Here is a 26,970-nt window from a genome sequence, read left to right as displayed (position 1 = left end):
ACGATGGATTATTTTGGACCAAACCAACATTTGTTATTGAAGTAGCAGTCCTGGGTGTGCATTCTGACGAAGACAACAAAAGGTAATGAAACTTTTATAATAGTAAATATGATTATGGTGAGTGCTAAACTTGCCGGGTGTCTAAATAGCGAGCCCGTGAAGCCTGGGCTATGTACTTAGAATATTGCAAAATGTGCTTTCACCAAAAAGCTATTTTAAAATCGGACATATCGAATGCATAGAGGAGGTCTGTATCTATAATTCTTAAAATAATTGTTATGCTTTTTGTGAACGTTTATCGTGAGTAATTTAGTAAAATGTTAGCGAATTCCCCGGAAGTTTGCGGGGGGTATGCTAGTTCTGAACGTCACATGCTAATGTAAAAAGCTGTTTTTTGATATAAATATGAACTTGATTGAACAAAACATGCATGTATTGTATAACATAATGTCCTAGGGTTGTCATCTGATGAAGATCATCAAAGGTGAGTGCTGCATTTAGCTGTCTTCTGGGTTTTGGTGACATTATATGCTGGCTTGAAAAATGGGTGTCTGATTATTTCTGGCTTGGTACTCTGCTGACATAATCTAATGTTTTGCTTTCGTTGTAAAGCCTTTTTGAAATCGGACAGTGTGGTTAGATTAACGAGAGTCTTGTCTTTAAATGGCTGTAAAATAGTCATATGTTTGAGAAATTGAAGTAATAGGATTTTTAAGGTTTTGAAAATCGCGCCACAGGCTGGCAGTGGCTGTTACGTAGGTGGGACGCAAGCGTCCCACCTAGCCCATAGAGGTTATCCAACAATGCAGTTTTAAGACAAGTAAAAAATAAGAAATTAAAGTAACAAGTAATTAAAGAACAGCAGTAAAATAACAATAGCAAGGCTATATACAGGGGGTACCAGTAGAGTCAATGTGCGGAGGCACCGGTTAGTTGAGGTAATTGAGGTAATATGTAAATGTAGATTAAAGTGACTATGCATCGATAATAAACAGAGAATTGCATCAGTGCTACCGCTTGCCATGTGGTAGCAGAGAGAACAGTCTATGACTAGGTTGGCTGGAGTCTTTGACACATTTTATGGCCTTCCTCTGACACTGCCTGGTAATAGAGGTCTTAGATGGCAGGAAGCTTTGCCCCAGTGATGTACTGGGCCGTACGTACTACCCTCTGTAGTGCCTTGCGGTCGAAGGCCGAGCAGTTGCCATACCAGGCAGTGATGCAACCAGTCAGGATGTTCTCGATGGTGCAGCTGTAGAACTTTTTGAGGATCTGAGGACCCATGCCAAATATTTTCCATCTCCTGAGGGGGAATAGGTTTTGTCGTGCCTTCTTCACGACTGTCTTGGTGTGCTTGGACCATGTTTGTGACACCAAGGAACTTGAAGCTCTCAACCTGCTCCACTACAGCCCAGTCGATGAGAATGGGGGCGTGCTCGGTCCTCCTTTTCTTGTACTCCACAATCATCTCATTTTTCTGGATCACGTTGAGGGAGAGGTTGTTGTCCTGGCACCACACGGTCAGGTCTCTGACCTCCTTCCTATAGACTCATTGTTGTCGGTGATCAGGCCTACCACTGTTGTGTCATCAGCAAACTTAATGATGGTATTGGAGTCGTTCCTAGCCATGCAGTCATGAGTGAACAGGGAGTACATGAGGGGACTGAGCACGCCCCTGAGGGGCCCCCATGTTGAGGATCAGCGTGGCGGCTGTGTTGTTACCTACCCTTACCACTTGGGGGCGACCCGTCAGGAAGTCCAGGATCCAGTTGCAGAGGGAGGTGTTTAGTCCCAGGGTCCTTAGCTTAGTGATGAGCTTTGAGGGCACTATAGGGTTGAACGCTGAGCTGTAGTCAATGAATAGTAGTCTCACATAGGTGTTCCATTTGTCCAGGTGGGAAAGGGCAGTGTGGAGTGCAATAGAGATTGTGTCATCTGTGGATCTGTTGGGGTGGTATGCAAATTCTAGGATAATGGTGTTGATGTGAGCCATGACCAGCCTTTCAAAGCACTTCATCGCTACAGACGTGAGTGCTACGGGTCGTTAGTCATTTACATTTACATTTAAGTCATTTAGCAGACGCTCTTATCCAGAGCGACTTACAAATTGGTGCATTCACCTTATGATATCCAGTGGAACAACCACTTTACAATAGTGCATCTAAATCTTTTAGGGGGGGGGGTTAGAAGGATTACTTTATCCTATCCTAGGTATTCCTTAAAGAGGTGGGGTTTCAGGTGTCTCCGGAAGGTGGTGATTGACTCCGCTGTCCTGGCGTCGTAAGGGAGCATGTTCCACCATTGAGGTGCCAGAGCAGCGAACAGTTTTGACTGGGCTGAGCGGGAACTGTGCTTCCTCAGAGGTAGGGGGGCCAGCAGGCCAGAGGTGGATGAACGCAGTGCCCTTGTTTGGGTGTAGGGCCTGATCAGAGCCTGAAGGTATGGAGGTGCCGTTCCCTTCACAGCTCCGTAGGCAATCACCATGGTCTTGTAGCGGATGCGAGCTTCAACTGGAAGCCAGTGGAGAGAGCGGATGAGCGGGGTGACGTGAGAGAACTTGGGAAGGTTGAACACCAGACGGGCTGCGGCGTTCTGGATGAGTTGTAGGGGTTTAATGGCACAGGCAGGGAGCCCAGCCAACAGCGAGTTGCAGTAATCCAGACGGGAGATGACAAGTGCCTGGATTAGGACCTGCGCCGCTTCCTGTGTGAGGCAGGGTCGTACTCTGCGAATGTTGTAGAGCATGAACCTACAGGATCGGGTCACCGCCTTGATGTTAGTGGAGAACGACAGGGTGTTGTCCAGGATCACGCCAAGGTTCTTGGCACTCTGGGAGGAGGACACAAGGGAGTTGTCAACCGTGATGGCGAGATCATGGAACGGGCAGTCCTTCCCCGGGAGGAAGAGCAGCTCCGTCTTGCCGAGGTTCAGCTTGAGGTGGTGATCCGTCATCCACACTGATATGTCTGACAGACATGCAGAGATGCGATTCGCCGCCTGGTTATCAGAAGGGGAAAAGGAGAAGATTAATTGTGTGTCATCTGCATAGCAATGATAGGAGAGACCATGTGAGGATATGACAGAGCCAAGTGACTTGGTGTATAGCGAGAATAGGAGAGGGCCTAGAACAGAGCCCTGGGGGACACCAGTGGTGAGAGCGCATGGTGCGGAGACAGATTCTCGCCACGCCACCTGGTAGGAGCGACCTGTCAGGTAGGACGCAATCCAAGCGTGGGCCGCGCCGGAGATGCCCAACTCGGAGAGGGTGGAGAGGAGGATCTGATGGTTCACAGTATCAAAGGCAGCAGATAGGTCTAGAAGGATGAGAGCAGAGGAGAGAGAGTTAGCTTTAGCAGTGCGGAGAGCCTCCGTGACACAGAGAAGAGCAGTCTCAGTTGAATGCCCAGTCTTGAAACCTGACTGATTAGGATCAAGAAGGTCATTCTGAGAGAGATAGCAGGAGAGCTGGCCAAGGACGGCACGTTCAAGAGTTTTGGAGAGAAAAGAAAGAAGGGATACTGGTCTGTAGTTGTTGACATCGGAGGGATCGAGTGTAGGTTTTTTCAGAAGGGGTGCAACTCTCGCTCTCTTGAAGACGGAAGGGACGTAGCCAGCGGTCAAGGATGAGTTGATGAGCGAGGTGAGGAAGGGGAGAAGGTCTCCGGAAATGGTCTGGAGAAGAGAGGAGGGGATAGGGTCAAGTGGGCAGGTTGTTGGGCGGCCGGCCGTCACAAGACGCGAGATTTCATCTGGAGAGAGAGGGGAGAAAGAGGTCAAAGCACAGGGTAGGGCAGTGTGAGCAGGACCAGCGATGTCGTTTGACTTAGCAAACGAGGATCGGATATCGTCAACCTTCTTTTCAAAATGGTTGACGAAGTCATCCACAGAGAGGGAGGAGGGGGGGGGGGGAGGATACAGGAGGGAGGAGAAGGTAGCAAAGAGCTTCCTAGGGTTAGAGGCAAATGCTTGGAATTTAGAGTGGTAGAAAGTGGCTTTAGCAGCAGAGACAGAAGAGGAGAATGTAGAGAGGAGGGAGTGAAAAGATGCCAGGTCCGCAGGGAGGCGAGTTCTCCTCCATTTCCGCTCGGCTGCCCGGAGCCCTGTTCTGTGAGCTCGTAGTGAGTCGTCGAGCCACGGAGCAGGAGGGGATTGACCGAGCCGGCCTGGAGGATAGGGGACAGAGAAAATCAAAGGATGCAGAAAGGGAGGAGAGGAGGGTTGAGGAAGCAGAATCAGGAGATAGGTTTGAGCAGAGGGAAGAGATGATAGGCTGGAAGAGGAGAGAGTAGCGGGAGAGAGAGAGCGAAGGTTGGGACGGCGCAATACCATCCGAGTAGGGGGAGAGTGAGAAGTGTTGGATGAGAGCGAGAGGGAAAAGGATACAAGGTAGTGGTCGGAGACTTGGAGGGGAGTTGCAATGAGATTAGTGGAAGAACAGCATCTAGTAAAGATGAGGTCAAGCGTATTGCCTGCCTTGTGAGTAGGGGGGGAAGGTGAGAGGGTGAGGTCGAAAGAGGAGAGGAGTGGAAAGAAGGAGGCAGAGAGGAATGAGTCGAAGGTAGACGTGGGGAGGTTAAAGTCACCCAGAACTGTGAGAGGTGAGCCATCCTCAGGAAAGGAACTTATCAAGGCGTCAAGCTCATTGATGAACTCTCCAAGGGAACCTGGAGGGCGATAAATGATAAGGATGTTAAGCTTGAAAGGGCTGGTAACTGTGACAGCATGGAATTCAAATGAGGAGATAGACAGATCATCAGTCATTTAGGCAGGTTACTTTAGTGTTCTTGGGCACAGGGACTATGGTGGTCTGCTTGAAACATGTTGGTATTACAGATTCCGTCAGGGAGAGGTTGAAAATGTCAGTGAAAACACTTGCCAGTTGGTCAGCGCATGCTCGGAGTACACGTCCTGGTAATCCATCTGGCCCTGCGGCCTTGTGAATGTTGACCTGTTTTAAAGGTCTTACTCACATCGGCTACGGAGAGCGTGATCACACAATCATCCGGAACAGCTAATGCTCTCATGCATGTTTCAGTATTATTTGCCTCGAAGCGAGCATAGAAGTAATTTAGCTTGTCTGGTAGGCCCGTGTCACTGGGCAGCTCGCGGCTGCGCTTCCTTTTTGTAGTCTGTAATAGTTTGCAAGCCCTGCCACATCCGACGCGTCAGAGCCGGTTTCGTGTGATGGGATCTTAGTCCTGTATTGATGCTTTGCTTGTTTGATGGTTCGTCAGAGGGCATAGCGGGATTTCAAATAAGCTTCCGGGTTGGAGTCCCGCTCCTTGAAAGTGGCAGCTCTACCCTTTAGCTCAGTACGGATGTTGCCTGTAATCCATGGCTTCTGGTCGTGGTATGTACGTACAGTCACTGTGGTGACGACGTCATCGATGCACTTATTGATGAAGCCAGTGAGTGATGTGGTGTACTCCTCAATGCCATCGGAAGAATCCCAGAACATATTCCAGTCTGTGCTAGCAAAACTGTCCTGTAGCTTAGCATCTGCTTCATCTGACCACTTTTTTATTGACAGAGTCATTGGTGCTTCCTGCTTTAGTTATCGCTTGTTAGCAGGAATCAGGAGGATAGAATTATGGTCAGATTTGCCAAATGGAGGTTGAGGGAGAGCTTTGTATGCATCTCTGTGTGGGAAGTAAAGGTGGTCTAGAGTTTTTTTTTTCTCTCTGGTTGCATCATATTTAACAAGCTGGTAGAAATTTGGTGAAATGGATTTAAGTTTCCCTGCACTAAAGTCCCTGGCCACTAGGAGCGCCTCCTGGATGAGCTTTTTCCTGTTTGCTTATGGCCCTATACAGCTCATTGAGTGCGGTCTTAGTGCCAGTATCGGTTTGTGTTGGTAAATAGGTAGCGACATAGAATATAGATAAACTCTTTTGGTAAATAGTGTGGTCTACAGCTTATCATGAGATACTCTACCTCAGGCGAGCAAACCTTGAGACTTCCTTAGATATCATGCACCAGCTGTTGTTTACAAATATACATAGGCCGCACCCCTTGTCTTACCAGAGGCTACTGTTCTATCCTGCTGATACATTGTATAACCCGCCAACTGTATGCTATTCATGTCATCGTTCAGCCACGACTCGGTGAAACATAAGCTTATTACACTTTTTAATGTCCTGTTGGTAGGATATACGTGCTTGTAGTTCGTGTTTTTTATTATTCAATGATTGTACGTTGGCTAATAGGACCGATGGTATGGGCAAATTACTCACTCGCCGTAAAGGCAAATTACTCACTCGCCACCGGATCCTTACAAGGCACCTTGACCTTCGTCCTCGATGTCTCCGTCTCTTTCTCCTGCGAATGACGGGATAAGGGCCTTTTCGGTTGTCTGGAGTAAATGTCTCTCGTCCGACTCCTTAAAGATAAAGTTGTCTCAGTACGAGGTGAGTAATCGCTGTTCTGATTTCTAGAAGTTATTTTCGGTCATAAGAGGCAGTGGCAGAAACATTATGTACAAAATTAGGAGACCGTAAAACGTCAGCCGTTCTCTCCGGTGCCATCATCATAATCAATAGTCTACTTGCCACTGAAAAACATTCCCATAGCATGATGCTGCCACCACCGTGCTTCACCGTAGGGATGGTGCCAGGTTTCCTCCAGACGTGATGCTTGGCATTGAGGCCAAAGAGTTCAATTTTTGTTTCATCATTGTTTCTCATTTAGTTTAGTTTCATTTAGTTTCTCATTGTCTGAGAGCCCTTTAGGTGCCTTTTGGCAAACTCCAAGCGAGCTGTCATGTGCCTTTTACTGAGGAGTGGCTTCCGTCTGGCCACTCTACCATAAAGGCCTGATTGGTGGAGTGCTGCAGAGATGGTTGTCCTTCTGGAAGGTTCTCCCTTCTCCACAGAGGAACTCTGGAGCTCTGTCAGAGTGACCGTCAGGTTCTTGGTCACCTCCCTGACCAAGGCCCTTCTCCCCGATTGCTCAGTTTGGCCGGGCAGCCAGCTTTAGGAAGAGTGTAGGTGGTTCCAATCTTCTTCCATTTAGGAATGATGGATGCCACTGTGAGCTTAGGGACCTTCATTGCTGCAGACATTTTTTGGTATTCTTCCCAGACCTGTGCCTCGACACAATCCTGTCTCGGAGCTCTACGGACAATTCCTTCGACCTCATGGCTTGGTATTTGCTCAGACATGCTCTGTAAACTGTGGGACTTTATATAGACAGGTGTGTGCCTTTCCAAATCATGCCCAATCAATTGAATTTACCACAGGTGGACTCTAATCAAGTTGTAGAAACATCTCAAGGATGATAAATCGACACAGGTTGCACCTGAGCTCAAATGGTCTGAATACTTATTTACTTATTTTTTTCCTTTGTCATTATGGGGTATTGTGTGTAGAATGATGAGGGGGGAAAAAATATTTGATCCTTTTTAGAATATGCTGTAACGTAACAAAATGTGGAAAAAGGGAAGGGGCCAAGAATACTTTCCGAATGCACTGTATACCAAAATTGGCTTTATACCTGTTCAAACAACACACTCCAGGTGGCAGTATGCACCCTTTCAGTTTGTTTACCAACTCATAGAAGAAGAAATGGACTACTTTAAAATGGAGATGTCCTCAATGGCCCCCCATGGTGTCACAGATGCCATAATGCGACAGATGCAAAGAGAAGTCTTACTAAGTCTATTGTGTGTGTGTGTGGGCCATCTTAAGTGCATGCGTGTTTGCGGTGCTGGTCTCTGGGAGAGAGGAAAGGCGTGCGACTATTTTTATCCATCTGGGAACAGGAGCCCCTTTGTGAAGAAGCTGTGGAGGAAAGGAAATGGACGTCCGCTCTGTGGAAATAGCGCTACTTACCCACATTCATCCACAACCTCTGACCCAATCAATCTATCAATACATACACACACGCACAGACTCACAACTTTTCCAAAAAGCACAGTCGTACATCTAATAAAGCTGATACACAGGCACGTTCACCCTCACACACATCTTTGTGTCACATTTGTGCACACACACACACTCAAGTTGGCCCATCAACTCAGTCAGAGTGCCAAAGCATGGGACTGGATGTGCTTTCTTCTGTGTTTGCATTCCTGGCCACATGGCATTGCACAACCCCTGGTTTCATTTCTCTGAGCACTTGGTGTGTCTTGCGCTCTCTCTTTCTGTTAAGTGATATTTGTCTTGTCCTCTCTCTGTGTAGATCATCACTCCTTGTCGCCGGCTGATTCTGTGTGCGGAGAACAGGAAAGAGATGGAGGACTGGATGGCAGCCCTGAAGAGCGTTCAGAACAGAGAACACTTTGAGGTGAGGGCAAGGTCACAGAGTCAGGGGTAAGAGGTCAGGGGTCACTCTTCTCTACCTCGCTTCTCATCCAATCCCAGGGTAAGTCCCATTAATCTCTCCTTCCTCTTGAAGTGTGCGCTCATTCACTACTCCCCACAAATGGAAAAGCATTGGGCTACAGGGAGATTCCATGTACCAGTCATTTTCTTCCAAATCCCTGAAGGTATGTTAACACAATGCACACTTTGAGAAAGCAGAGATACCTGGGACCCCCCCCCCCCCAAAAAAAAATTGCCGCTGTACTCTACTCTCCTTGCCTAGACACTTGCGTGGAAGGAAAGGAGAAGCGGGGTACCTAGTCAGTTGTCCAACTGAATGTATTCAACTGAAATGTGTCTTCCGGGAAAGGATACGTACAACAGGTACTATGGTAATAGCTCCGATTTGACCTTTAGTAGGTTACAGTGGTTCTTCCTTTAAAAGTTTTGAGCTCATGCCGTGACCGTTAGTGGTAGATGGTGGCATTATGTCATTGCACCCCCCTATCACTAGGATGAGTTAGAATGCTAATCTATCGGTAGTCTAAACTGTGGCACAAATGGACTATCTTTTCGTAAATTTTATGGTGTTTTCAGTCTGAGAGTCTCTCTTCTCTGGCACTAGAGTCCTGCATCAGGGAACAACAACAAAAAACTGTCAGTGGTCCTGTAGTTAAGAGAGAAATTGGGTAAATACAATGGGGGAATTTCACTTGACGTGGATTTTTGAAAAATAGGCACTGGGGGCTTTTGGTTTCTCTCTCTCTAAAAACAGAAATAAATTATTCTAAATAACAAACAAAAAAATACAACTTTTCCATTACCGTGTAGTTTATCAATAAAATGGACTGACGGGGATGTGGACATACTCGATATACATATCCCGAAAGAAATAATCTCACTCCAGTACATTTAATAGAAAGTTGGCAAAAATAGTTAGATCTTGCTACCATGGAAAGGAAAATTTGGACATAAATTATGGACTTTATCGAACAAAACAACATTTATTGTGGACCTGGGATTCCTGGAAGTACCTTCTGATGAAGATCATCAAAGGTAAGTGAATATTTATAATGCTATTTATGATTTTCGATGACTCCAAAATGGCGGCTATCTGTATTGCCTGATGTATTTTTCTGAGCGCCGTACTCAGATTATTGCAAAGTGTGCTTTCCCCGTGAAGATTTTTTTTAAATCTGTCACAGCGGTTGCATTAACTTCCCTGGGCAAGCGTCCCACCCTAGTCAACAGCCAGTGGAATCGCGTGGTGCGAAATACAAATACCTCAAAAATGCTATAACTTAGATTTCTCAAACATATGACTATTTTACACCATTTTAAAGACAAGACTCTCGTTAATGTAACCACATTGTTCGATTTCAAAAAGGTTTTACAGCGAAAGCAAAACATTAGATTATGTCAGGAGAGTACCCTGCCAAAAATAATCACATAGCCATTTTCCAAGCAAGCATATATGTCACACAAACCAAACCACAGCTAAATACAGCACTAACCTTTGATGATCTTCATCAGATGACACTCCTTGGACATTATGTTATACAATACATGCATGTTTTGTTCAATCAAGTTCATAGTTATATCAAAAACCAGCTTTTTACATTAGCATGTGATGTTCAGAACTAGCATACCCACCGCAAACTTCCGGTGAATTTACTAAATTACTGATGATATACGTTCACAAAATACATTACAATTATTTTAAGAATTATAGATACAGAACTCCTTTATGCAATCGCTATGTCTGATTTTAAAATAGCTTTTCGGCGAAAGCACATTTTGCAATATTCTGAGTACATAGCTCGGCCATCACGGCTAGCTATTTTGACACCCACCAAGTTTGGGACTCACTAAACTCAGAATTACTATTAGAAAATTGGATTACCTTTGCTGTTCTTCGTCAGAATGCACTCCCACGACTTCTACTTCAACAACAAATGTTGTTTTGGTTCCAAATAATCCATAGTTATATTCAAATAGCTCCGTTTTGTTCGTGCGTTCAGGTCACTATCCGAAGGGTGACGCGCGAGCGCATTTCGTGACCAAAAAATTCTAAATATTCCATTACGTACTTAGAAGCATGTCAAACGCTGTTTAAAATCCATTTTTATGCTATTTTTCTCGTAAAATAGCGATCATATTCCAACCGGGCAACGTTGTATTCATTCAAAGGCTGAAAGAAAAAAATGGAGAATTCTCGTGACCGCGCATCTGTCTCACTGTCCCCAGGCTGACCACTCACAAACAGAGCTGTTGTACTTTGCCCAGAGACAGCAGACACACCATTCCACTTTCTGGCGGCTTTAGAGAGCCAATGGGAGCCTTAGAAAGTGTCACGTTACAGCACAGATGCTGTTTTTTCGATAGAGATGCAACAGAAGGACAACAAATTGTCAGACAGGGCACTTCCTGTATGGAATCTTCTCAGGTTTTGGCCTGCCATATGAGTTCTGTTATACTCACAGACACCATTCAAACAGTTTTAGAAACTTTAGAGTGTTTTGTATCCAAAACTGCTAATTATATGCATGTTCTCATTTCTGGGCAAGAGTAGTAACCAGATTAAATCGGGTAAAAAAAAAATATCCGGCCGTGCAAATACTGCCCCCTAGCCCCAACAGGTTAAGGAGATATTATCTATAATTCTTTGAATAACAGTTTTTAATATTTTGTCAACGTTTATGATGAGTATTTTTGTAAATTTTTGTGCTGATTCACCGGCAGTTTTGGAGGCAAAATATTTTCTGAACTTCACGCTCCAATGTAATTTTTTATTTTTTTTTAGATAAATATGAACTTTATCGAACAAAACATACATGTATTGTGTAACATTGATACCTAGGAGTGTCATCTGATGAAGATTGTCAAAGGTTAGTGCTTAATTTTAGCTGTATTTCTGTTTTTTGTGACCCCTCTCCTGCTTGGAAAATGGCTGTGTGGTTTTTCTTGTGTTGGCACTGTCCTAACATAATCTAACTTTATGCTTTCGCCATAAAGCCTTTTTGAAATCGGACAATGTGGTTGGATTAAGGAGAGGTGTATCTTTAAAATGGTGTAAAATAGTTGTAGGTTTGAGAAATTTGAATTATGACATTTTGTTGTTTTGAATTTGCCGCCCTGATATTTCACTGGCTGTGTCCCGCAGCCCATAGAAGTTAAAGGCTGACATTGGTTGATTTTAATACTTCTGATAGCCAAAATTCTAACTCCACCCATAACTTTTGGGCTTTTTAACATTCCCAGAAGGCAGATTATTATAACCTACTGCAGGCCTAAAACCTATGGGTTTAACCTTCTAAATTAATGATTATATTGATTATATAACTCTTAATGAGTTCCGAGAGCTGATCTGTTATCCAACGATTATTATTATTATTTCCCCTGCATTATAATTATATAAATGCCCCTTAGATATTCTTTAAGGTTTTACATTTCTAAATCAATATCACACACCTGTTCTGCCATAATGAAAAATGCCCCTTAAATATTAATTTTGAATCCTCCAATCTAATTTAATTAGATCTACAGTGCTAATTAGATCATAAGTCCACTCAAGTTTCTTCAACTGTTTTCCGACTGTGATTAGAGCGATGTTGATGTTGTGCCGTGATGCCATCAGATTCCAGATTGCCTTTGCCGATCGTTCATCTTCAATCATCAGTGAGTCGATGGCTTGAATAGTCTCGCTGGAAATGTTAGTTAATGTAAAAATGTACAGCATACAGTAAAGACCAGCAGTACATTTATTTCAGCATTATTTTTAGCATTATTAGGCCTACTTTACTGTATTGTAGCCTACTGTACCTGTTCATTTTCCTGGGCTTTCGATTTCGGTGTAACACGGGAATAGCACTGTCCGTGACCATAATCCCCAAGTCTAACAGTATTTACTGACATGTTTAATTGTTCAAGGGTCCTTTCTCTTCTCTGTGCTGGAGTTATTTTAAGAATACAAAGGAATCCATCCAGCCTTGATAGACTATCAGCAGAACAATAGACTCTTACCGAGTCCACCAAACGCATTGTTTTCTAACCACATCTGGATGGATCCATAACGAATTACTATGGGAGTAAATATCACTGAATGAAAGTATTGCAATAAAGTAGGCTAATGAAGGCCACAAAGTGTTGCTTACTGGAACACCCAAAGTCATCCAATTGTTATAATAGGATTTGAAGCAATAGCCTACCCGCGTGTGGTCAACTATTTCAGCACCGTTTCGCGCTGCTCTGAGACAAGCATGGGGACTGGTCTTGATAAATAAATGAGATTGTTATTTTCACTGAATCTCTGTTTGGGTATTGGTTAGCCTAAAATTAGGATGTGGAAATGTTATGATTATTTTGCTCTTCACTTGGTCACTTAGTAGCCTACTCCTGACCGGTCACATTGTACAGCTCCATATTTTCCTAACTGAAACCCTGAGGGTTTCATTTTTCTTGGAATAATATTAATCAAATTAATTAAGCTACATTTCTTAAAATCAATCCCATATACTATGTCTTTACAAAAAAAGGTTTTAAATTCTCTAGTACAGCCAATATTGAAAACAGTCAAATGCTTCTCAAAGATGCCCTCTGGTGGTCAAACTAGCAATAACTAGCATTAATGACAACAATAGCTGACACTTAAATAACATGCCATAGAATTCTGTGGCAGCCCGCAAGCTGTGCTGCAGTACGATGCAACTTTTAACTTCTATGGGTTACGTGGGACGCTAGCGGGACAGTCAGTGAAATATCAGGGCGGAAAATTCAAAAACAACAATGTCATAATTCAGCTTTCTCAAACATACAACTATTTTACACCATTTTTAAAGATACACTTCTCCTTCATGTAACCACATTGTCCGATTTCAAAAAGGCTTTACAGCGAAAGCAAAACATTAGATTATGTTAGGAGAGTACATGGAAAATGGCTGTGTGATTATTTTTGTCTAAGCAAGGACATGTGTCAATAAAACCCAAAACACAGCTAAGTGAAGCACTAACCTTTGACGATCTTCATCAGATGACACTCCTAGGACATTATGTTACACAATACATGTATGTTTTGTTCAATAAAGTTCATATTTATATCCAAAAACTGCATTTTACATTGCCGCGTGATGTTCAGAAAATGTATTCCCACCACAACGTCCGGTGAATGTGCATATCAATTTACAAAAATACTCATCATAAACGTTGACAAAATATATAACAATTATTTTAAGAATTATAGATACACTACTCCTGGATGCAACCGTTGTGTCAGATTTTAAAATGGCTTTATGGAGAAAGCACATTTTTCAATTTTCTTATTTATGTCGAAATACCTCCGTTTTGTTCGTGCTTACAGATCACTTATCCAAAGGCATAACGCGCGAGCGCAGAACCAGAGACAAAGTCAAAATGTTCCATTACCGTACTTAGAAGCATGTCAAACGCTGTTTAAAATCAATCTTTATGGTATTTTTAACGTAAAATTGCGATAATATTCCAACCGGACAATAGCGTATTCATTCAAGGAGAAAAAGAAGGAACAGCATCCCCTCGTGACTGCGCATATCCAATCCCTTTGTTGCCAGGCAGTCCACTCAGAAACTGGGCTCCTATTATCTGCCCAGTGACAGGAGAATGCTCAAACCATTTTCTGAAGGCTTTAGACAGCCAATGGAAGCCTTAGGAAGTGCAACGTAACCCCACGGATACTGTAGTTTCGAAAGGGACTAGAAAGAAGAACTACAATTCTCAGATCCTCCGCTTCCTGGTTGAATTTTTCTCAGGTTTTTGCCTGCCATATGAGTTCTGTTATACTCACAGACACCATTCAAACAGTTTTAGAAACTTCAGAGTGTTTTCTATCCAAATCTAATAATATGCATATTCTAATTTCTGGGCCAGAGTAGTAACCTGTTTAAATTGGGTACGTTTTTCATCCGGCCGTGAAAATACTGCTCCCTAGCCCAGACAGGTTAAACGAACACTGTAGTTTCGCCGTATACATTTATTAGCAAGGCAATAACGATATCTATGCTAATGTCTGCACTGGGTTTCTTAACCCTGATCCTGTTGGACTGACAGGGGTGCACGTTTTTGTTATAGCCCAACACTAACACACCTGATTTCAACTTCTTAAGCCTTTGATTAGTTGAATCAAGTGTAGCCTATTAGTGGTGGGTAAGAAGATGAACAGAAATCCTATCCTCTGTGGGTCCCCAGGATCAGGCTTCCATCCCAAATGGGACCCTATTTCCTATAAAGTGCACTACTTTTGACCAGGGCCCATAGGGCTCTGTATAGGGTGCCATTTGGGATGCAACACAGGATGAAGAAATCCTAAAATGAGTAGTAGTTATTAACGGGGACGATTTAGGGCTTATTTCCCCTCTCTCGTCTCCTCTGTTCCCCTCCCAGTCCACCCAGTATAGCATGGATCACTTCTCTGGGATGCATAACTGGTATGCCTGCTCCCACGCCCGTCCCACCTACTGCAACGTGTGCCGCGAGGCCCTGTCCGGAGTCACCTCGCACGGACTGTCCTGTGAAGGTACGTACCTCTCTGTACATATACACACTGCCCTGGCTATATGCCAGCTAAAGGTCTTCACAGATCCACCTGTACCTGAATACCTGAGACCCAATCCGACCCGAGCGGGTCCGGATCCACTGGTCCGATCTGATATGATTGTCATGGATCTTCATGGGTATGTGTAATGTTAACTGACTTGTCTGGAAGATTGGAACGTGAATGGAGACACCATGCGTGAGACAGACACCGTGCACACGAAAGAGAGACTGGTGGAATGCTGCGTCACAGTGTGTGAATGTGCATCTGTGTGTCTGTCTCTTTGGATGTGTATGTGTTTGTTAATCCGATGCATTTCTCCTTCTCACAGTGTGTAAGTTCAAGGCCCACAAACGTTGTGCTGTCCGAGCGACCAACAACTGCAAGTGGACTACTCTGGCATCCATTGGGAAGGACATCATCGAAGATGAGGATGGGGTGAGTGAGTAAGGGGTCAGTTTAGCATTTTCCCCACTAATGGTTGAGGTTAGGATTGGGGAGGGGAAGCTGAACCTAGATCTGTATCTAGGGGAAACTTCACCCTGGAGCTGTGTGAGGGCTCCTCAAAAATAAGGCTAGAGATGTCCCCTGTACTTCAGCTAGAGAGAAGTGCAGTGTTGCCGGTTTTTATTAAACATCATTGTACGTTATGCAAAAGCATACATCAAATATGTCAAACAATATACATTTTAAAAAGCATGCAACATTAAAAAACTGGTAAAAACAATCCATAATATCCTATATACACAGTGTATCAAGAAATGGCATATACGTATAGGCTATATAGACTCACTTCAGCCTTATAATCAATATATTAAACAAATCGTTGATTACAAGTAGTAGGCTATAGTGCCCTTGCCCACTATTCCTACTGTTAAAGACATCTGAAATTATACCTACAACAGGGACTATCAGTTTGTTCTCAAAGCTAATCCTCATTCACTTCTAGGTAAACACTCACTGCCCTCACTCTTTCACTCACTCATCTGCGGTGACATGTCATTGGGTGCAGAACATCATCCTGGGTGAACAAAGAACTGAAATCAGAGGTGTAGTGTGTACAAAGCAGGACAGGGCTTGGTTTTGTAAGCCGCCTGAATCCCAGGTTCAACAGTACATGGCAGACACCGTGTATGGCGTTGTGTGGGCGAGCGGTTTGCTGATGTTATTGTTGTGAACAGAGTGCCCCATCGTGGGGTTATGGTATGGGCAGGATTAAGCCACAGACAACAAACACAATTGCATTTTATGGATGGCAATTTGAATGTACAGAGATACCATGATGATATCCTGAGGCCCATTGTCGTGCCATTCATCCGACGCCATCTTCTCATGGTTCAGCATGATAATGCACTGCCCCGTGTCGCAAGGATCTGTACACAATTCCTGGAAGCTGAAAATGTCCCAGTTCTTCTATGGCCTGCATACTCATCAGACATGTCACCCATTGAGCATGTTAAGGATGCTCTGGATCTACGTGTATGACAGCGTGTTCCAGTTCCTGCCAATATCCAGAAACTTCGCACAGCCATTGATAAGGAGTGGGACAACATTCCACAGGCCACAATCTACAGCCTGATCAACTCTGAGAAGGAGATGTCGCGCTCCATGAGGCAAATGGTGGTCACACCAGATACTGACTGGTTTTCTGATCCACGACCCTACATTTTTTTTAAGGTATCTGTGACCAACAGATGCATAACTGTATTCCCAGTTATGTGAAATTCATAGATTAGGGCGTAATGAATTTATTTCAATTTACTGATTTCCTTATATGAACTGTAACTCAGTAAAATCTTAGAAATTGTTGTTTATAATTTTTGTTCAGTGTATATTCCCTTTGGTGCAATTTGTTGTCTATGGGCAAAGGTTGGTTGCGCTCTATCTCTCTCTCTTTCTTTCTCTCTCTTTCTCGCTCTGTCTCTCTCTCTCAATTCTAAAGGCTTTATTGGCATGAAAAGTGTAACCACATAGTGTTGCCAAAGCAAACATATATAAACATATTAATTCAATGATGACAGAAATAAATACTTACTGAATAATAAGTGACTTCTCCCTCACTGTAGATCTCTATGCCTCACCAGTGGCTGGAGGGCAACCTGCCGGTTAGTGCTAAGTGTACAGTGTGTGACAAGACGTGTGGCAGTGTGCTCCGACTGCAGGATTGGCGCTGCCTCTGGTGCAAGGCCATGGTGAGTCTGCATGCGTGCATGTGCGTGTGTGCATATTTGGGTGGTGCTTCTTTGGGTTAAGTGCAAATCGGATAAGTACAAACTGCATTACTACTATGCCACAATACAGTAGTAATGCACTTTTTTTTTCCTGCATGCACTGACTTATGACGTATTCACAACAGTCACAAGGCCATTGTACTTATCAGGTTGTTGACTGTACATGCTTGTCGTAATGCTCTGTGTAGTGTGACTAAAAATAAAGTGTGTTTGCGCATGCGTGTGTGTCGATGTCCAGGTGCACACGCTGTGTAAGGAGCAGCTGTCCACTAAGTGTCCCTTGGGGCAGTGTAAGGTTTCGGTCATCCCCCCCACAGCCCTCAACAGCATCGACTCTGACGGTGAGTTCTGCTCCTCACTTCCTCTCCGGGGCCAAGTTTCCCCTAGGTACAGATCTAGGATCAGCTTTCCCTCTCCCAATGCTAACCTTAACCGTTATTGGGGAAACTGACCCAAGATCAGGGGCAACTTCACTTTACACCTCTCTTTGTGGGTGAACAGGACATATAGGGATGTCAGCGTGATAGGCCTGGGTAATGGTCATTAGGCCTAGGTTTGTAATATTCGAAACTTTCCAAAAATTCCCAGGTTTTCCAGAAATCCCGGTTGGAAGACTCCAGGAATCAGAAGGGAATAAGCACGAAATTCAAATTGTTCAACCTTTTTTTTTCTAAACCTGGACATTTTGGAAAGTTAACGTAGCAAAACGATACAAAATATGCTCTTTCTTATTAGATATTAGGGGCTGGTTTCCCAGACACAGATTAAGCCTAGTCCTGAACTAAAATGCATGCTCAATGGAGATTCTCCATTAATCTGTGTCCGGGAAACCGACCCTAGAAGTTCAGGTGTATGCCAGAGTCTGGTATAGAGGTTAAAGCTCCCGACTCCGGACCTTGTTTATCCTCCTGAATATGGGGGTTTGGGGCTGTGCCTGTCTGTGGCCCTCTATGTGCCTGTCTGTGGCCCTCTATGTGCCTGTCTGTGGCCCTCTATGTGCCTGTCTGTGGCCCTCTATGTGCCTGTCTGTGGCCCTCTATGTGCCTGTCTGTGGCCCTCTATGTGCCTGTCTGTGGCCCTCTATGTGCCTGTCTGTGGCCCTCTATGTGCCTGTCTGTGGCCCTCTATGTGCCTGTCTGTGGCCCTCTATGTGCCTGTCTGTGGCCCTCTATGTGCCTGTCTGTGGCCCTCTATGTGCCTGTCTGTGGCCCTCTATGTGCCTGTCTGTGGCCCTCTATGTGCCTGTCATTGGTCCTCATCTGCTTGTCATTGGTTCTCATTGTTCATCATCTGCCTGTCATTGGTCCTCAGGGTTCTGGAAGGCCACCTGCCCGCCTTCCTGCACCAGCCCTCTCCTGGTGTTCGTCAACAGTAAGAGTGGAGACAACCAGGGCATCAAGTTCCTGCGCCGCTTTAAACAGCTGCTCAACCCTGCCCAAGTCTTTGACCTCATGAACGGTGGGCCGCACCTTGGGTGAGTCTGCCCTGTGTGTGTGCGTGCATGCATGCTTCTGACATGGCTGTGTGTGTTTACGACAGCACTGTGTGTATTTCTGCTTGTTTTAGGGGGCTCTCTTCTGTGTCTCCTAGTTTACGGCTCTTCCAGAAGTTCGACACGTTCCGGATCCTGGTGTGTGGGGGTGACGGCAGCGTGGGCTGGGTCCTCTCTGAGATCGACACTCTGACGCTCCACAAACAAGCAAGTTCATCCCGCCCCCTCTCCATCTGCAATGAGCTGAAAATAATATTCCATCAGTTGGGCTACACCAACTGACTCTTGGGCTCGTTCTCAATTTGTGTTTCCTCTATTTCTCGTTCTTGGACATCAGACTTTCTCATCTAATGGGTTTTGGGAAGGAGGCGAGGAGAGGAATTGGGAAAAGATGAATTGAGAAAGAGCTTTGGCTACTTTCCCATCATCCCTCAGCAAGCCCTGAGCCTAGCAGGCAGCTTTGACTACTGTGCCAGTCAGCCACTCTCATGTTTCCCTTGTCCCTCTTAACAATCTTGTAACAAAGCTACCATTTTATAACACTCCCTCCCTCTATTAGATAGATAGACAGAGAAACAGACAGACCACCGCTGCCCTCTGCTGGTCGTGAGGTACACACAGTCCTGGATTTCCGGGCTCTGTGTTCACATATATTAGTTATTTTCGATTGCTTGAACACTTTTATCGAAACAGGGTTCACATTTGCAAAACAGTTACCACATCCCACTAAACTGAAGTGCGTTTGCCAAAACAACATATTTCTCTTTCGAAATACACTAACACCATCAACTTAAAATACCTATCACAAAATAACTCTTATCAAAACAGTATAATTGGTTGCTTAATGAGAAGAGGACTTCTGCAACATCCTAGAGCATATAATATATGTGACTGAACAATCTGAATCCATCAAAACAGTATAATTTGTCAATTAATAAGTAGGTAATTTCACCATTCAATAGGTAATGCCTCAACATTTACATTTACATTTAAGTCATTTAGCAGACGCTCTTATCCAGAGCGACTTACAAATTGGTGCATTCACCTTATGATATTCAGTGGAACAACCACTTTACAATAGTGCATCTAAATCTTTTAAGGGGGGGGGGGGGGGGTTAGAAGGATTACTTTATCCTATCCTAGGTATTCCTTAAAGAGGTGGGGTTTCAGGTGTCTCCGGAAGGTGGTGATTGACTTCGCTGTCCTGGCGTCGTGAGGGAGCTTGTTCCACCATTGGGGTGCCAGAGCAGCGAACAGTTTTGACTGGGCTGAGCGGGAACTGTGCTTCCTCAGAGGTAGGGGGGCCAGCAGGCCAGAGGTGGATGAACGCAGTGCCCTTGTTTGGGTGTAGGGCCTGATCAGAGCCTGAAGGTACGGAGGTGCCGTTCCCTTCACAGCTCCGTAGGCAATCACCATGGTCTTGTAGCGGATGCGAGCTTCAACTGGAAGCCAGTGGAGAGAGCGGAGGAGCGGGGTGACGTGAGAGAACTTGGGAAGGTTGAACACCAGACGGGCTGCGGCATTCTGGATGAGTTGTAGGGGTTTAATGGCACAGGCAGGGAGCCCCGCCAACAGCGAGTTGCAGTAATCCAGACGGGAGATGACAAGTGCCTGGATTAGGACCTGCGCCGCTTCCTGTGTGAGGCAGGGTCGTACTCTGCGAATGTTGTAGAGCATGAACCTACAGGATCGGGTCACCGCCTTGATGTTAGTGGAGAACGACAGGGTGTTGTCCAGGATCACGCCAAGGTTCTTAGCACTCTGGGAGGAGGACACAAGGGAGTTGTCAACCGTGATGGCGAGATCATGGAACGGGCAGTCCTTCCCCGGGAGGAAGAGCAGCTCCGTCTTGCCGAGGTTCAGCTTGAGGTGGTGATCCGTCATCCACACTGATATGTCTGACAGACATGCAGAGATGCGATTCGCCGCCTGGTTATCAGAAGGGGAAAAGGAGAAGATTAATTGTGTGTCATCTGCATAGCAATGATAGGAGAGACCATGTGAGGATATGACAGAGCCAAGTGACTTGGTGTATCGCGAGAATAGGAGAGGGCCTAGAACAGAGCCCTGGGGGACACCAGTGGTGAGAGCGCATGGTGCGGAGACAGATTCTCGCCACGCCACCTGGTAGGAGCGACCTGTCAGGTAGGACGCAATCCAAGCGTGGGCCGCGCCGGAGATGCCCAACTCGGAGACGGTGGAGAGGAGGATCTGATGGTTCACAGTATCAAAGGCAGCAGATAGGTCTAGAAGGATGAGAGCAGAGGAGAGAGAGTTAGCTTTAGCAGTGCCGGAGAGCCTCCGTGACACAGAGAAGAGCAGTACACAAATACTACACTGAACAAAAATAAACGCAACATGTAATGTGTTGGTCCCAGGTTTCAAGAGCTGAAATAAAAAATCCCAGAAATGTTCTAAACGCACAAAAAGCTTATTTCGCTAAAATGTTGTACAAAAAATGTGTTTACATCCATGTTAGTGAGCATTTCTACTTAGCCAAGATAATCCATCCACCTGACAGGTCAAGAAGCTGATTAAACAGCATGATCATTACACAGGTGCATTGACTGATTTTCTAATATGAACTGTAACTCAGTAAAATCAATGAAATTGTTCCATGTTTATATTTTTGTTCAGCATATTAATTTGGTTTTGTTTGGAGCGCACCTGTCAATGTTGAGTAAAGATGCGAACCTGATTATGCATAGAAGTAGGCCTAGGCTACCTGGCCTGCAATTAAATGTAGGCTTATAAATGTGCCCATTTGGGGATCTGATAGTATTTTTGATTGCCTTAATTCACCACCACTACTAATGAGCTGTGTAATTTTTTTCTTCACCTCAAACAGCAAGTAAACAAAGTCTGTTTCTACGTCCATAGAGAATGACAATACTTCCTCAATGTAGTCTACTTGAGAAATCTTTCCAGCTCTCTCCCTTTTGATAACCACTCGGTGTAAAAGGGAAAACAAATGTCACGCTCTGATCCGGTGGAAACATCATAAAATATGCCTATCCCTTGCGCAAATAAATAGCCTACAGCTGTGTCTGTCCGGAGCTCAGGGTGCAGGGAAACTCTGAGGGTCACACAACACAATGCCACAGATGCCTCAAATGCCCACCAGCGCTGTTTCCAGATAATTGAATGTTAATTTCTCTACCATAAGCTGCCTCCAACGTCATTTTAGAGAATTTGTCAGTACGTCCAACCAGCCTCACAACTGCAGACCACGTGTAACCATGCCAGCCCAGGACCTCCGCATCCGGCTTCTTTACCTGCAGGATCGTCTTTGGGGGGTTGCTGAGGAGTATTTATGTCTGTAATAAAGCCCTTTTGTGGAAAATAACTAATTCTGAGTGGGCCTTGGAGAGGCCCACCCATGACTGCACCCCTGCCCAGTCATGTGAAAACTATAGATTAGGTCCTGATTTGTTTTATATGAACTGTAACTCAGTAAAATCTTTGAAGTAGTTGCATTTTATATTTTTGTTTAGTATAAATATAACCATCAATATACATTTCTATGACAAAAACAAAATGGTAGGAGTTACTAATCAAAGATTTGATATGTGAGCTATATTCGTGTTTTCTGAATTAGGATTAAATGGGGGAGAACGGGGTTAAATGTAACGGGGGTCAGTTGTAACTGGATAAATCATTTGTTGTGTTGCAGTGCCAGCTGGGTGTTCTGCCCCTGGGGACAGGAAATGACCTCGCCCGCGTCCTGGGCTGGGGCTCGGCCTGTGATGATGACGCACAGCTGCCTCAAATACTGGAGAAGCTTGAGAGGGCCAGCACCAAGATGCTTGACAGGTAGGAGAGGGAGGGAGGAGGGAGGATGGGAGGAATGAGGAGGTAAAGGGGGAGAAGCTGTAGAGAGCCAGCACCAAGATGCTCGACATGGAGGTGAGGGAGGGAGGAGGAGGGGCGAAAGAGAGAGAGAGACTTGGGGAGGAGAACAGGGGGTAAGGGAAATACTCACCAAGATGCTTGACAGGTGTGAGAGGGATGAAGAGAGAGGAAGAGCATGTAACTAACTGTTTAAAAGGTACCATTAAAGGAACCATTTGCAGAAAACAGTTGGCCTAATTTCAGTTTGTGACAAAACAAGCATTGATTGTGTAGAGTCATTGTACCATCTAAACCGCTGTGAAATATCAATGAGAATGACAGATTTATAACTCAGATTTCTATGTGAATTTGGTCAGGTTGCCCAAAAAGTTACATATTATAGCTTTTAAGCCAGTTATCATTAGTCCAGGAGTTTCTTCTGGTCAGGTCAGGAAGAAAAAAAAAAGCAGCCCCTAAATTATCCATTGTTTTTATTTTTTGTCCAGGTGGAGTATTATGGTGTATGAGACAAAGTTCCCGCGGCAACATTCCAGCTCTACGGTGACAGAGGATTGCAGCGATGACTCTGAGGTACCTGGCAATGACATAAATTCCTGTTCTGCACATCGTGATAGTTTTAGCTGAATTCGAGTACAATTGCAGTTACATTCCATTTATGTATGGAGTCATCAGACACTTGTCTTCAGATATACAGTATGTAGGCTACTGAGCTTGTGTGAGACTTTAAGCGCACTGAAGACCGAGATCAAGATAGCCTAAACAGAAGAAAAAAAACTCTTCCCGAACCATCTCGTCCTGCTGACCTTCGCAGATTGTGCCACTACGTTCCCGAAGTTGCTTGTAATAAGCTACACCAGTGGTCAGCAGCCTTTTTCATTTGGAGTGCCAATTAAATTAACTGTTCCACGAAAATGTGCATATGAAAATCATAACTGGCATGCAGATCGGTAGAAACATGCAGATCGGTAGAAACATTTCTACCGATCTGCATGCCATTTATGATTTTCATATGCACATTTTCGTGGAACAGTTTCATTTATTTTATAATAGTCTTCGTATCTCAAAATCATTGTCATGTGGTTAATATAAATTATATCTAAAATGGAAATTATACAAATCTAAAAATAACTTGCCAACTATGTAAAAATAGCCTACATAAAGCCAACAAATAAAAACATTGCATTCTGCAGGTAGAAAATATCACAATAAAAATAAATCACACACGTCTGCAAGGAATTTGAAACATTGTATCAACTTGGTCTAGCCCTAAGCTTGCTAACAAACTTGCAACATTGTATAAAATATCAGTTTCCCACACAGCTGTAGGCTATTTATTTGTGCAAGGGATAAGAAGTAATCAGGTAGGTATATTTTATGACGTTTCTACCGAATCAGAGCATGACATTTGTTTTCCTTTTCACACCGAGTGGTTATCAAAAGGGAGAGAGCTGGAAAGATTTAGGCTACATTGAGGAACTATTGTCATTCTCAATGTATGTAGAAACAGACTTGTTTACTTGCTGTTTGAGGTGAAGAAAAAAATACTTTAAGAAGCTCCACAGCTCATTGGTGGTGGTGAGTTAAGACAATCAGAAATTCTATCAGCTCCCCAAATTTGTGTGCATGCCAGGTAGCCTAGGCCTACTTCTATGTGTAATCAGGTTTGTGTCCTTACTCAACATTGACAGGAGTGCTCCAAACAAAACAATATTAATATACTGAACAAAAATATAAACACAACATGCAACACTTTCATTGATTTTACTGAGTTACAGTTCATATGAGGAAATCGGTCAATTTTTTTAAAATTCATAAGGCCCTAATTTATGGATTTCACATGCTCTGGCCGATGAGTAGGGTTGATTCGAGCGTTCTGACCTCACAACGGCAGTCAAGCACCCCAACTGGCTAACATTGGCTAGCTTGCTAGCTATTTCCAGGCACAAATGAGAGAACACCCCACTCATTTTACTCGCCTTAGCAGAGCTGGTTAGGCTGTTTTCATGTTATCCAGAGTGTTGGTGACTGAAACTGTGCTGCTGGCAACAATTTAATAACGCTTTTTTTGGCCAACGTATACTGACACCGGCCATATTCAACAGGTGTTGAGCGTTCGTAAAGTCCTCAGTTATTCTGCACTCTGGCACACTCAGACGAGTGCTCTGAAATAGGAGTAGATGACCAGACTGTAGATGGCCACCCAAAATGGTTACTTGCATAGTGGAGTCTTTTGTTAAGACATGTAGCTAGCTGAACAATGAACCGTAAAACCAACTCATGGCGTTACCACTCTGCAGCTAGATAACCAACCAGGTTCAATGTTAGCTAGCTAACATTAGGCTATAACTAGCCAAGCAAATGGATCTGAGATACAAATAATAAGATCATACACATAACGTTAGCTAGCGAGCCAGCCAGCTAACGTTAGCTAGCTAACAGTACACTTTAACTTGAAATGAGAATGACTTTGTCAAAATTAGAAACGTGTAATATCTGAAAATGTAGCTAGCTAGACTATCTTACCCGTATACGTTATGGTTGGACGCTTTTCCTTGTCACGGATGCCACGGTTGCCCTTAGTTTGAAGATGTAATCCGGAGACAGGTGTTTCCTCTATCTCCTTAGCTATCATACTCTAATTCCACTGATTTAAAAACTCGGTCCTCCAGAAAGTGGAGAGCAACACTTATGCAGTTCTACTAAGCAATATATTTTTTAAAAAGCAGCGTTAGACAGGATTACCTACACATACTACCCAGCTCAAATAGACAGAAGCGTGTTATATGATAGACCAATCCGAACTCATCTCTCGGCATGTCCAGCCCACTCATTATCTCAGCCAATCATGGCTAGCAGGAAGGTTGCTCACTTTTTCTGTGGCTAAACTAACTAGGCTCGTAATTTAACAATTGTATTCGTATTTACAGATGGCATACAAGTTTGTTATTCAGGCCCATGTTCACATGTTCCAGAAGGCATTTCTGGCCAAAAAACACATTTTTATATATATAATTTTTTTAAGATTACGTTCAAATGGCTCTTGTGTGAAGTAGTGACCCACGACATACGCCTAGTTTCCTGAAACGGGTCACAAATTATAGTAACCAAACAAACATTGTATGTTAGAAATATTGCAAATTAACGGTAAATGTACTACTGGTGATAATGGTGTGCCATCACCGCGGCCGCCGATATGTCACCTTGGAGAGTGATGTCTGGTCATATGGTATGTTGAATGCTGAACGAGAGACCTTGGTTTATTGTTTTTGTAAAGTTGTGACAGTGTTTCCTTGCAAAGTTTGATTTATACCATTTTTGAGTTTGGATCCCGCAACTCGGTTAGTCTCAGTTGCTGTGTCCGGTACTATCTGTCTTGGGATCCTGCCAGACCAAAAAGTCTGAAGTTGTTTACAGAAGCTAGCTACTAGTCTATCTGGTAGCTATCAGTATCAAACTAGCAGCTAATGCTGCTACCAACAGTACGTGCAGACACTGCTTTTGTGGTCACCGCTGTGAGAGGATTTTAAGGAGGACACATCTTTCTGCTTTTCAGGTTTTTCAATTTGTGTGAGCTCTTTTTGTTCACTTAATTGAGAATTCCATGTAAAAAGGGAGACACGGAAGCCCAGCTAGCCCAGCCAGCTAGCCTAGAGGGTCCCTATTGAACATTTTCAACTTTGCTGGAGCTGTGTTTATTTTTGCTTTATTACTGGGACAATGTGGACTGCCCGGACTTTCAATGTAGCAACTGTTTTCTTGCAGAGGACTACAGGGGCGAAGTGGCTACTCTTAGCAATCAAGTAGCAAACCTACACAAGCTACTGGGGAATCCACGCCCGCCTACTTCTTCTTTCTCTTCTACCCCAGTAGCTGGACGCCGCTCTGATGTGGTGGACTTTTCGCCGCCACGTCAGCTCTCCACAGCCAACTGGCCAGTACTCTATAGGGATCACTCCTCGAAGCGGTCTCCCCCTTCCCTGGAGAACAGCGCTAATAGGATGCTCCTGGATGACTTGGGGGATGTTCCTGTTCTTGACCCTACCAACCAGCCATGGAGATATGTCACTCGTCATGGAAGTTTAAGACAGCATCCCCTGGTAAAGGGGGTCTCCTTGGAGATGTTAATCCATGACCGGACACAGACCAGAAACGGCTTTGCCGCCTTGGATTCAGAGGTTCCGGCGCCTTTTTCTCTAGGGACTTCTGATTCAAGATCGGATCCGGAGATACCTGCGCCTTCGTCCTCTGTTCTGTCTCACTCTCCGGTGGCTTCTACCTCGGGTTCAGATCCTCAGTGCTCCCCCCTCATCAGACAATAAGGCTGCCTGAGACTCCGGCCCATTCATCATCCACGATGGATACTACAGCTGGCTTCCGTCCATCAGGCCCCACCGTCCTTTGGTCCTCGAGGGGTTTGCGAAACCACTCGAGGTGAAAGAACGTCCGGACCTCCTCAGCCATTGCACCAGCTGTCGTCATCAACAGCTCTATTGTAAGAGACATCTTGTTTCCCGGAGCAAAAACCCTGTG

The 26,970-nt window shown here is 44.4% G+C and overlaps 1 protein-coding gene across 4 annotated transcripts in view; it reads left to right on the top strand.

Annotated features, from left to right (window-relative positions):
- Positions 1–26,970, top strand: part of dgkd (diacylglycerol kinase delta) — a 173,936-nt gene that overhangs the window by 64,155 nt on the left and 82,811 nt on the right. For all 4 annotated transcript variants that reach the window (XR_014378845.1, XM_045724294.2, XM_014213440.3 and 1 more), the window contains 9 exons: positions 8,179–8,283; positions 14,715–14,847; positions 15,197–15,303; positions 16,932–17,057; positions 17,335–17,437; positions 18,408–18,570; positions 18,687–18,795; positions 22,262–22,401; positions 22,926–23,010. Coding sequence is in view for 3 of the 4 variants with exons in the window: in XM_045724294.2 (XP_045580250.1) it covers positions 8,179–8,283; positions 14,715–14,847; positions 15,197–15,303; positions 16,932–17,057; positions 17,335–17,437; positions 18,408–18,570; positions 18,687–18,795; positions 22,262–22,401; positions 22,926–23,010 (1,071 nt within the window). In the remaining variant the exon portion in view is untranslated. The remainder of the gene's footprint in view (positions 1–8,178; positions 8,284–14,714; positions 14,848–15,196; positions 15,304–16,931; positions 17,058–17,334; positions 17,438–18,407; positions 18,571–18,686; positions 18,796–22,261; positions 22,402–22,925; positions 23,011–26,970) is intronic.

Source organism: Salmo salar, chromosome 09 (assembly GCF_965601325.2).
Source record: "Salmo salar chromosome 09, fSalSal1, whole genome shotgun sequence".
NCBI lineage: Eukaryota > Metazoa > Chordata > Actinopteri > Salmoniformes > Salmonidae > Salmo > Salmo salar.
Note: the sequence above shows the minus strand (reverse complement) of the source record. Positions and strands in the feature narration are given on the sequence as shown.